Below are 12,844 nucleotides of genomic sequence, written 5' to 3'. Positions count from 1 at the left end.
ACTTTGTTCCCACAAATGCAGGCTTACATTGATCTAGCTACTTTGTATGCTTTTATAAGCATTTAATATCACTGATACATAATCAAATAGCAATTACCAAATATATCGTGGGATTCCCTTCTGTAGAACATCACAGGCACCAAACGCTTTTTTTTTTTCATTATTTAGTTTTTGTACTTTTTTTTTGTTTTTCTTTATACCTAAAAGAGCTTTAAATATGTTCTATGTGGGAGCAGATTAAAAAAAAATTCACTCTAAAAATAATAACAAAAATAAAGGGTCTGGGGGAGCAAGCGTGACTTTGTGTGCCGATGTCCTCACAGGTTGATGTCTCTCACATCTGTGGGAGTGCTGGCCTGGTCCAGTTCATCCACTGTCTTGGAGGGGTTGCTCTGCTGCTGCTGCTGCCGGACTTGCTGCAGGCTATTCACGAGCACCGCCTCAATCTGTTCCTGACAAGCTTTAAGACAGTCCTAGAGAAAAGAAAGGAAATTTATCTATTAGTAAAGATAAATGTGGTTATTTTTTCCTTACTGAGCTAGCAGAAGTTGGAAGAGCATCAGTCAAGTGTTTCCAAGAAAAAACTGCTGTGACACAAACCTTTGAATTCTGAGAGGTAATCACTGTGTACAAACTCCCTGGGTCAAACACTATTCATGCTGAATTTATTAGGCTCTAAATCTTAATATTTTACTGGTCTTTGATTGTAGAACCATTTAGGTTGGAAAAGACCTCTGAGATCATCTAATACAGCCTTTGAGCAAATACCACCTTGACAACCAGTGCACTGAGTGCCATGTCCCATAATTTTCTGAAGATAAAACCAATTCCCAGAGACCACTGCATTGAAAACTACAGAACATTCAGGGAAACAGCAGGGTACAGTACAGCAATATAAATATGGGAGCCTGTCCATCGGGAGTCCCACAATAAACATGAAGTATAAATACAGAAATAAACGTGAAGGATTCACCACATTTAAACCAGACACAGTGATGAAGAAGATGACTATTAAAATACTTACAGGATGTTCCACATTCTTGATAATACACTGGAAGACCAAATAATGTGGTTATTTAACCAGAAAAAAAAAATGTGAGAAAACCTTGACAAACCCTGAGTTATAGGAGAAGCTTAAAAGTAAAACCCAAGCTGTGACTGTATGAACACAATGCCAACCACATTCAGTGTGCTGGCACTGGGGGTATCAATCCAACGCTGTGCAGGGGGACACGTGGTGCTACAAGAAATGGCATTTTCTAAACACAGCCCTGAGGAATCCTTCTGGAAAAGGCACTAATACTGTTCACTTCCTGTGGCCTCAGCCTGCCTAAGAGCTGAGTGTCTTCAGAAGTCTTCAGGGAATAGAGCAACACAAGGTTTGGTAGGAGGATATTCACAGCACAGTGCTTTAACCAGAGCCCCCAGAGCATCTGGCTGGGGTGGTGAGACTGAGCATCAGCATTCCCACTGTCAGGCAGGGGAGCTGAAGAACAGAACAGGGCACTGACCTCCACAGCGCTCCACAGGCACTTGTCAACCCACTACAGGATGTGACTGCAACACCGAGGAGCTGGGCCCTGATCAACACACCCCTTTTTCTACACAGTACCTGGTTATTGGGGAAAGTTTGAAATATTCATACGTGGAGGATTGATTTGTCATCCCAGCTGGACTGGGAAAACCACATCTGGTGAAGAGGATCTGTTCCACTGGCCACGATGACATTCACGATGGGCGCAATTAGCTCCGGTGGGTAATGAACACCCATTTTTCTTGGCTACCAGCCAGCAGCTGCTCTCTGCAAAATCCTGTCCTCCTGACAAAGAAAATCCCCCATTATCAGCTAGGGAGGGCTTTAGGTCCATTGTAAGCATTCACCTGTGTGTAAGAGGGCAATGACAACAAATCACTGTGTGGGTCAAGGCATTTTTAAGTGTGGGGGCACGAGTTTGGAGACTCTTGTAAGAGACAACACTTGTAATGTGCTTTTTTTGAACCTCTTCTTTTAAGGCAGTTTCAAAGTACTGTGTCCTTCTGAAAACAAGCCAGATTTTTTTTTAAGCAGCTTCAGTCTGAAAAGCTTAATGAGGCAATTTCCTTGCAGGCAGGCTTGGGGAAGGAAGGGTGGTGACATGCGGAACATGTGGCTCGAGCATTTGGAGTCAGCTTTGTCTGTTCCTAAACACCCTCATGTATGGTCATTTACACCATCACTGTACAAACTTCTGATGGGTCGTGTGATGATTCATTTCAGGTATGAAGAGGCTGAAATCTCCAGGTAACCCTACAGAGAAATGGGTCATTTCTGGTGTCTTCATTTTGTACATAAAATTATAAAGTGGCCTCGACTGGAATTGTCACATGGGAATTGTTTCAATTGGGAATCCACAAACCATTGTGTATTATATCTCTGGTCTACACTTTTTGAGCTTAAAACCACTGAATCCTTTAAAACAAAGAAACCTACAGTAAAAATGACCAGCATACTGCATTCAGCATGAAATGGTTTTCCAAAAAAGTGTTGCTATTTGCATATTAAAGCTCCTTGGATGTTAAATCTCTCAGGTGAAAGGAAAAAAGCCCTAATTTAGAGTATCTTATCAGCCTAGCTGTCACAGTGTGATTAGGTAAGTAGGTGGCTTTATCGTATAGATGATGGCATGGCTGGAACTTTCTGTCAATCTAAAGTTAAGGGACACAATACAAAAAACTACTGAAAACCCATCAGGACAAACAGCCTGGCCTTCCCATGACACAGTATTTTTAACCTCTCCAAGTTTCATGGGGATTTGCTGCATGTGTACATATTTTATTGGTGGATTTTAATTTTGCAAGTTCTAGATGGCTCTGACAACAGAGAATTAAGTTTTAAGAACATATCAAAGAAAAAACCCATGAATTGCATTATTTTCAACAAATCTTCCTTGAAAGAACACTATAATGCACTGCAGTATGACCCCAGATTTTGCAATACAAGGACTAGGCTATTCCTTCAGAATATTGCAGGGTTTGCCTTTGTTGTTTTTATAAAAAACTTTTTAAAGTGTGTGTCACATGGATTAACTTCCCCATTCTTCTATATGGTCTAGTAGTTTTAATGATTAAAATAGTTCTGGTACTTTCCATTCCATAGCTTTATTTATACTTCAGCATGTACAGAACTAAAAAGGCAATTAACTTTGGAGTTTCTTTTTTTTTTTTCATTCTGAAACTCTTTCATCCCTAGGTGATTTTACTAGCACGTTTGAAAAGCATTTGAAGGAAAAGAAAAGCTTTCCTGTGTCTGATGAGGGGCAGCCTCATAGCTGTGATGGAAATGCTGGCAGTGAAAATAACTGTAAGGAGGAATCAGCAGCTCTATGGCATGAGCTACTTTTCAAGTCAAGAATCATTGAAGATTTCAATTTCCATTCATGACAATCTTGAAAGAAAGCACAAGCCCTAGGGAAGATTCTGCAGAATATTACACTTAATTCACTTTCTTGAACTTTTCAACACTTTTATGGTATATGTATGTCCCATACTGGCCTCCAGCTTCCAGTTTCAAACTGACATTTATGGTTCACTGGCAAGCTATGAAGGAAGGCCTCCCACTCAACCCAACTCAACTCAACCAACAGGCTCTTGTTTTGCACTGCCCAAAATCCCAAAGCTGGGAATACTAAAAAAGCCTTCTGGCATTTTGTGTTAAAGGGTGGTTAGTTTTCCACATATATATTAATTATTTCACAAATGTTAAGACCCCCAATCACTTCTACTTTCTATAAACTAATTCCAAAAGGAAAATCAGAAAAGGATTTTTTTAGGTTCAGGATCTGGTTTGATAAATGGAAAGGATGCTGGAGATACCCCAAATAACAGTACTGTTCATTGGTCATGTACACATTGCTTGGATAATCTAAGAAAGCAGCAATCAGACATGCATTAAAGAGCTGGGATTTACATAAATTCCAGTGTGGAACATGTCATCTGTACTCCTACACACAAAAGCTGGCTGGATTCCTCCACTGGTTCACATTTAAACCCCAATTCAGACCTTTCCAAAGCACATGCTTCATTGTTGACATAAACAGGGATTCCTTCCCAAAGTGGGGCCTTTGTGTGCTGAGCGCTGGCCTTTACCTCACTGACCTTCTCCAAAGCAAGAGCCTGGAAAGCTGCTGTGAGAATATCTTATCCATTTACTGCATTTCCAGTGATCTCACATCTAATGGATGCAGTTAAAAACACAGAACTATTTTCCCTCCTGAATGTATGTTTTTGCTACTGTAACAAAGCACATCAATCACAGGTAAGTGTCTATGTCTCTTTTTCCAACTGGAAGTACAGAAAATAGCAATTTTCTGTTCCAGAGGACACCTCATGTGGACTAACAAGGACATCTCATTCAAAAAACAAAACAAACAAAAAACCCGCAAAAAACTAATTCATGCCAGAGCTTCTCCACTTACTGTTGCCACATTATTGCAATAATGCAATAAATAAGGTAACTAACATTAAAAATCTGAAATATAGGGCATTTTTCTCTGCAATTTTTTGGTCTTTTCAGCAGTTTCAACAGTGTCCTTTCTAGATTCAGTTCCACTGTTTGCTTCACCACTCAGTTTGCTGGTTTCCTGTTGCTGCTGTGGGTATTTCTCATTGCAAACAGGAGAGAACAATGTTTTCAGAACTGGGAAAAGAGAAAGTAAAGCCAACACACCAGCAGTGCGATGCAGGGGCAGATGCCATGATACTCCTTGCTCATTGTAACTTGGGATTTCTGGCAATCTCTACCAGCTAATACTTTGAAGACGTGAAGAGGTGAAAAGTTGTGGGATTTATACTGTTGTAACAAACACTCTGAGTGTTTAGTGAAAAAGGGGATTTTCAAAAAGCTGTGAGGACCTGCCTGCATTACACAGAGCTGCAGGAGCCGAGCAAGGATTGATTCCCTGCTGGAGTGGCTGATCCATGGGAGCCGTTCCCCAGGGGCCTGGATCCCCTCAGCCGCGCCTGCCAACGGGCCCGACGGAACTCCGCCATGAGCCCGCAGTGTCACTGCATCACCCCATTGTTGCTACACACGCACAGCACTCACTGGGGAACAAAAAGCTGAATGAAATGGAGCAGCTGCCAACTCAGGCAAAGACAACTTAGGAAACCATCTCATTCTTCCTTTCTCTGGGAGGCTATTTCGCCTGTTGTTTCCTTGCATACAAAATGCGGTCTGCAACAAATAAGGCAGGATAAGATACAGCGAGTCCTGTTTCTTGCTTCCAAAACCACAGGCCCTAGACACTACAAAAGAGAGGATAAATGGTGTATGTGCTCTAGGGACAACGTTCAAATGTGATCCATTCAAGATAGATTTCCATGATTTTTTTTACTGCAGCTCTGAATTCTTGAGCATGGTGGTTCTTCACTTCCGTTTCTGTGCAGAAATCTGCAGATCTTTACGAAGGGATGTCTCTGATCTTGGGAATAAAAAAAAAAACCCCGGCACTAACATATGTGGCACGTGTAAGTGGAGATATTTTAAATGCCATTTATTAGGGATCCAATCTTTAAAACAGCCCCACTCCACATTTTTAAGGCCTCACGGCCAGCTGCTTTGACAACCCTTTAAAAAAATGCTTGGTTCCTTGCTTTTTTTCCACTTCAGGCCCTTAAATATGCTTTAGATTTTCCAAACCACTCAATATACACCAGATACCATCTGGGAACAGACTTTTAGAGATGACTTCTGCCCACATACAGGCATTGGCTCTGCCTGAAAACCTCTCCCTGGCTGCTGATGTTGGAGAGACCAACTCCGTGTGTCATCCAGATGCAACCTTGATGGCTGCTCTTCCAGGAGGTGAGGGAATAGATTTACCCAAGAAAGGTCTCAAGCAAAGCACAATATTGACTGCAAGTCTTAAAATGTGCCCTACCCATTCAGCTGTCCTTCCTCACATCCCGTAATTGTGCACAGCAGGGATGCTCGTATCTTCCTCCAAAGCATCTGGCTCCACCAGGGACAGGATACTGCTCACACTGGAGTGCTGATCTGGGATGCTGTGGGAATTCCTGACTTCCTGAGTTGTTTATTTTTCCTTTGCAATGACCCACCAAGAGATGCACAGGGAGCTCTGAGGCTTCCTGCCAGTAGGTCTGTTAACTCTTTGCTCACCAGTCTCTCCTCTGCACCAACCACAAAGGAAATGTTCCCAGCCCCTGGCAGGAGAACAGACTGGAACATGCAATCCCCATCCTTCAGAGCTGTGTGAAGTTAGAATCAGAGGCACAGAACAGTTTGGGTTCAAACAGACCTTAAAGGTGATCTTGTTCCAGCCTCCTGCCATGGGCAGGGACAACTTGCTCTAGACCAGGTTGCTCAGTCTCATCCAACCTGGCTTTGAACACTTCCAAGGATGTGTGAGACACAGCTCTGGGAAACCTGTGCCAGGGCCTCAACACCCTTTCTAATTCTAATTCTAATTCTAATTCTAATTCTAATTCTAATTCTAATTCTAATTCTAATTCTAATTCTAATTCCAATTCTAATTCCTTCCTAATATTCTATCTAAACATACTCCCTTTCTGTTTGGAGCCATTCCCCCATCCTGTTACTGCAATTACTGATGAGAAGTCCCTCTCCAGCTTTCCTGTAGCCCATTCAGATACTGGAAGGTGCTCTGAGGTCTCCACACAACTTTCTCTTTTCCAAGCTGAACAGCCCCAACTCTCCCGTCCTGTCTCCACGGAGGTGCCGCTCCAGTTCCCTTTATCAGTTCTGTGGCCTGCTCTGAACTCTCTCCAACAGTTCCATGTGCTGGGGGCACCAGGACTGCATGCAGTATTTCAGGTGGAGCCTCACAAGAAGAGAAGAGGAGAGAAACCTCTCCCTCAGTGATGTGGGATTAGCTCTTAGTGGCTCTTAAGGACAGCAGCAATCAGAAAAGGCAGCTCAGATGCACCATGCAGAGCTACTTTCACTACCCTTCAGGCTGCTGAGCTTCTCCAAGAGCAGCTCCCTGCTCTGTATTTCGGTCGGTGGAAGGAGTAATGAAAGCAGAGTTTGCCTGGCCCTGTCACACTTTCTCCATCCTGTGATTCAACCTTCTAAGAGCCCAGGGCAGCTATTTACCAGAAATAACTGTTATCCCTAAAATAACAGTCCAGGATGCCTTGAGCCCCATCTCAAGTCTAGGGCACTGCTCTAGATTCATGCAAGGATATCTAACACTAATGCGTTTTTGAAAGAAACACTCATGCTGGTTGTCTGCTTACCCAACAGCTGGGCTCTAAATTACATGTTGTTTATTAATAATGTATTTTTGGTCTAATTTCTAATTCTTAATGAAACATGCATTAAAAACATTCATTTTAGTTGCAAATGCCAAACTCCAGTCTCAGTTTCACCAATGTAAAGCTAAAATAACACCATTGATTTCAGCCTCCTGGTTAATACTGCTATTTCCCAGCAAATAAACGGCACCCTGAAATTATCACTGTAAAACAGTGAAAGTTCAGGAAAGCTCACTGCACTTAAGTTGCATCAGGGTTTCATTACCATTCTTCCTTTTCATCTGCTTGCAGCATTGAAGCTAAGATATTTCATGCTTCATCTCAGACAGTGACATTTTTTGAAAAGCCAGTGGGAAAGTCCAATCATCTGTTTCCATGCTAAGCAATCACACGCTCCAAAACAAAAATGAAGCAGAAGCTCTGGCACCCTCTGGCTGGGAAGGACTCTTCCCCAGCTGCTTGATGGTTCCTGTGGGCTACCACGAGGCACAGGGGGCTAGAAGGTTTTCCTCTGCAGAACTGTTAATTTCTGTGACTTCCCCACTTTTCTCCCACATGACGGTCCTGAAGACCAGGAACTCTCATTTCTCCTTCTTCCCTAAGCCCCCACTGGAAAACAAAATCATTCACACAGCGACAATGAATTAATTGTGCCACTGCAGGAACAGCTCTCAGGCATCAGAAATTCGCAAGTGAGAGAACTGAAGCTCTTCATTCAACTTTAATTAAGTCCCAGTGTAAAATGTATTACAATAGTCTTTACTCTTTATTAACACAGCCTTGGGCCAACTCTTACACAATCCAGACAGTAGGTTTTTTCTACCAATACATTTTACACATGAGGCTGGTATTACTACCTATTGCTAAGCTTGCCCCATGCTTCTCTGAGACCCCATTTTCAGTTGCTTTTCTCTCTCTCAAGCTTTCTCACGTGGTAAGAAATTTTCCAGTCCTGGCCCCTTTTGTATTTTTTCAATGCAAAACTAACAGAGAAAATACCTAGCAAAATATTTCTCCCAAACTGAAACAGCAGGCTAATGAAAAATACACTTTTTTGCCCAAACTCAAAAATTTTGGCAACCTTTTGTTAGGCTGAGGCTTCAAAGCTTACAGGGAGTTAAGGCTACCTCTGCTTCACAAAGGAAAACACCTTGAAAAAATAACAGCATCTCTTAATTTCTGCAAAGGCTTATACTTTTTAGCAATTAAATCATCCAGAAGCTCCTTTTGTCACGAGTTTTTTCTGATCTGGGGGATGAGTGAGACCCTCGTCTATAGTTTGTGCTGCTTGGGCTGAGACAAGGAGCAAAGAGAAGGAAGCTGGTCTCTACCCAATGCTGACAAACTCTTGAAGAGAAGATGGGAACAGTAATATTAGGAGTTCCTTGTTATTTGGGGAGAGTATTAATTTTTTCTTCTGAAGGAATGTAGGCTCAGTCCGATCTGGGAAGATTTTCACCAGGATGGCAAAATGCATACTTTTGACAAAAAAATCCTACTAAATTTAAAAGAGAAGGTGTGAAGGCATTTTCATTGCAAAATTAAAACCCCATCTTCTAACCATTAAAGAACTACTAAGATGTTTTTGTATGTATTTTCTTTTAGACTTAAACAATCTGGATAGAAAAGCACAGTAGATAACATCTTTCCAAATGGCAAGATGCAGCAAAAGGGCCTTATGGGCTCATAGACAATTCTCTCAGGCACAGAAGGTGTCCCTACTCTCAGAGGCACCAAGGGGATCAGAGAGATGGAGCAGCTCTGCTGGGAGGAAAGGCTGAGGGAATTGGGATTGTTCAGCCTGGAGAAGAGAAGGCTTTGGGGTGACCTCATTGTGGCCTTGCAGTGTCTGCAGGGAGCCCACAGGAAAAATGGAGAGAGACTCTTGACAAGGGCCTGGAGTGACAGGACAAGGGGGAATGGATTTAAACTGACAGAGGGGAGGTTTAGATTGGATATTGGGAAGAAATTGTTCCCTGTGAGGGTGCTGAGGCCCTGGCACAGGGTGCCCAGAGAAGTTGCGGCTGCCCCATCCCTGGCAGTGTCCAAAGCCAGGCTGGATGTGGTTCTGAGCAAGCTGGGATAGTGGGAGGTGTCCCTGCCTGTGGCAGGGAGGTTGGAAAGAGATGATCTTTAAGGTCCCTTCCAACCCAGGCCATTCTGTGATTCTATGGTTTAGACTTCAAGCACTCTGAATTGGCAATATTCCCTTTCCTGTGCAAATCCAATTCAAATTAAAATAAAAGGGAAACCCCAGAATTGCATCTGAAAATTACGATCAATTTGATTGTAAGAAAAAAAAAAGAAATATCAAAATTCTCCCCTTTTAAGTAACCTGGACTAATTACTCCTTTTTAACCAAATCACAGACTCAAATCTTCATTTAACAGGGCTATCACAGATGTAATAAAGCCACATATTTACTCTGTGAATCAAAAACAATAAACTTAGCACATGTTAAGGACAGCTTGAATTGTGCCTGTCTCATGTCCTGCCTCGAAATTAGTTCATTATTCACTGCTTCCAAGACAAGAATTTTTAGGTGATACCTGAAGAAGGGCCAGAAGAGCTGTTTCAAGGTTGCAAGCACAGGACGAAGAGCAGCACAACACCTCCTGGTTTGCTTTATGCCCCAGGGAATGCTGCCTGCTCACCCCATCACCCAGGGCTCCTGAGGAGGCTCAGCCTGCTGGACCATCAGCCTGGGCAGGCAAAGCAGGCTCTCCCCACCAAGCCTGATTAAAAACTGAATTCCAGGAAATCAATGAGCTTTGGACACTCAAACTCCCTGCAGAAGCAACCCCTTCCTTTGCTCCACTCAGTCTTCAGGATCAGGCCCAGTTCTCCAGTACACCCTGGGAAGTGAAAGAAGAAGAGGAATGTTGAACACTCACCACATCTGTGTTTGTGATCTTGGCCAGGAGGTCTGTGAGGCTGTCCCCATCATCGAGCTGAAGGCCACAGATGGCTGCTCCCACACTTCCAGTTGCTATCATTGATGGTGGGTACATGGCAAAGTTAAAATCTGCAAGAAGAGATCTGGGAATTAGTCCAAGCCCAGACCAGAAAAGCTGCAAAACATCAGAGGCAAGCAACATAAAAAAACCACACCCAAGAATAAAACCCGGGGAAGTAGAAGAAAGGGAAAAGTGCCACTCTTTTTGGTCCCATAGAGCTCATTAGTCACACTGCTCATCACAAGCAGTCAAAGGAGGGGGAACAGACCTGCAAATTAAAATGGAAATGTGGTTCAGTCTTTTATTCTCACTGATGCATAAAGTAAACCTGGACAATTTTTAATAGTCTTTCCTTAGTTTTAAAGAAAAGGAAAGAGAAGAAGGAGGCTTTCTGTAATTTACGTCAGAAATTTGGGTCTTGTTCACATTAGACCTCTCTGTATAACTAGAAAACTAACTGGAATAAGGTATCACAAAGGACCAAAATGAGATTTTTAGTCACGTCAATTTTTAAAGAGTTAATTAATTCAAGCATTTAAAGACCTGTCCGGGAAAGAGATTTTAATTAACGGTTCATCTTTACTACCTTAGCAATTAGGAAGTGAGAACACTTACAGCCCATAGCTATGAAATCAAAGAACAAAGATTGCATTTGTCATCACTACTATTTCTTAATAAACAAGCTGAAAAATATACTTTAGAACTTCCTCTCACACATCTGTTAAATCAGAAGAGAAATTAAAATAAAATCCTGTGATCTTTATAAGACAATTTTATGGTTTATGATACTACCACAGACACTGGTTTATCAGCACTAGTTTATCTTGCTAAATACCAGATCTCCCACATCTTGTATATTCCTAAAAAGAAACTTGAATTTGCAAGTTCTTTGGTTCAACAATAACTCATTGACAAACTTTTCTCTACCAATTTTCAGTATTAGCAAACCTTTCTCTACCAGTTTTCAGCTGGGGGAACTGGAGCAGAAGGAAGAGTAAACCAAAGTAATACATAAAAAGAAATAAATTACAAGCAATACATTCCATCAATAGAAACAGATCACAGAAAACTGTCCTGCTGCAGATCCCAAATCCCCACTGTTCACAAATTCTGTAACTCTGCTGATGTCTGTATAACCACTGAGGTTTTAGACACATGGAGAGCTGTTCTCAGCCTCCCAAACTCAGAGCTGGCACATACTTCAATAGCTGTGGAGACAGCATGTTCTTCTCCAGGCTGGAATACATCCCTGGGACTGAAGCAGTCCAGTAAGAATGGCACTTGGGACATAACATTCCCCCAGATGGACCAGAACGGGGGTGTTAGAAGTGGGGAGAAAAAAGGAGGAGTTGAAACCCTAACATGGATTTCTCTGTCTCACAAAGCCACCAGGAGGTTCCCACCTGCAAGCTCAACACTGGATGCTGCTTCCTACCAGACATCACACTCAGACACTTTTAAAGGGCAAATTCCCACTGGCTGAAGTAAGGAATATGGAATACCATTATTATAAAAATAATAATTTATGCACTATTGTAATAGTAAGAACCCACTGTACATAGGAAAGCTGACTCTTGGAAATTAAATTATATTACCCCACTAACGAGTGAGACAACAGGAGAACCTTGACTCCCAAATTCTCAGTGCAGGACACAGCCCTGAGTATGCTGATCTCAGCACATGGTGAGGGAATGGGAATTACACTTCCAGGATTGCACTTTCTGACAGTCACCAGTGGTGTCCCCCAGGGCTCAGGGTTGGGGCCAGTTCTCTTTGATAAATGACCTGGATGAGGGGATCGAGTGCACCCTCAGTCAGTTCTGAGGTGACACCAAGTTCGGTAAGAGTGTTTATTTGCTTGAGGACAGGAAGGCTCTGCAGAGGGATCTGGGCAGGCTGGATTGATGGGCCCAGGACAGAGAGATGAGGTTCAACAAGGCCAAGTGCTGGGTCCTGCCCTGGGTCACAGCAACCCCCAGCAGCTCCAGGCTGGGGAAGAGTGGCTGGGAAGTGCCCAGCAGGAAAGGGCCGGGGCCTGCCGGTCCATAGTGCATGCCCAGGTGGGCAAGAAGGCCAATGGCTGCTGGGCTGGGTCAGCAGTGGTGTGGCCAGCAGGACCTGGGCAGTGACTGTCCCCCTGCTGTGGGCACTGGGGAGGCCTCGCCCCAAGGGCTGTGTCCAGTTCTGGGCCTGGCACTGCAAGATGGACATGGAGGGGCTGGAGTGTGTCCAGAGGGGGGAACGGAGCTGGGCAAGGGGCTGGAGCACAAGTCTGATGAGGAGCGGCTGAGGGAGCTGGGGGTGTTTAACCTGGAGGAAAAGGAGGCTCAGGGGGGGCCTTACTGCTCTCTATTGCTCCCTGACAGGAGGGTGCAGCCAGGCTCTGCTCTCAGGGAACAAGGGACAGGACAAGAAGAAACAGACTCAAGTTGTGCCAGGAGAGGTTTAAATTGGATATTAGGAAAAATTTCTTCAGGGTGATCAGGCATTGGATCAGCTGTGCAAGGAAGTGGTGGAGTCACCATCCCTGGAAATGTTCAAAAAACATGCAGATGTGGCACTTGGAGTCATGGTTTAGTCATGAACATGGCAGTGATGGGTTAGGGTTGGAG

At 43.3% G+C, this 12,844-nt stretch overlaps 1 protein-coding gene across 1 annotated transcript in view; it reads right to left on the bottom strand.

Annotated features, from left to right (window-relative positions):
- Nucleotides 1-12,844, bottom strand: part of CCND2 (cyclin D2) — a 29,676-nt gene that overhangs the window by 3,823 nt on the left and 13,009 nt on the right. Inside the window, exons 4-5 of the mRNA XM_059845983.1 lie at nt 10,170-10,300; nt 1-473 (exon numbers count right to left, since the gene is read on the bottom strand). The exon at nt 1-473 is cut by the window's left edge and continues 3,823 nt beyond it. Of these exons, the coding sequence (XP_059701966.1) occupies nt 318-473; nt 10,170-10,300 (287 nt within the window). The 3' untranslated portion in view covers nt 1-317. The remainder of the gene's footprint in view (nt 474-10,169; nt 10,301-12,844) is intronic.

Source organism: Haemorhous mexicanus, chromosome 5 (genome assembly GCF_027477595.1).
Source record: "Haemorhous mexicanus isolate bHaeMex1 chromosome 5, bHaeMex1.pri, whole genome shotgun sequence".
In the NCBI taxonomy this organism is placed as follows: Eukaryota; Metazoa; Chordata; class Aves; order Passeriformes; family Fringillidae; genus Haemorhous; species Haemorhous mexicanus.
Note: the sequence above shows the minus strand (reverse complement) of the source record. Positions and strands in the feature narration are given on the sequence as shown.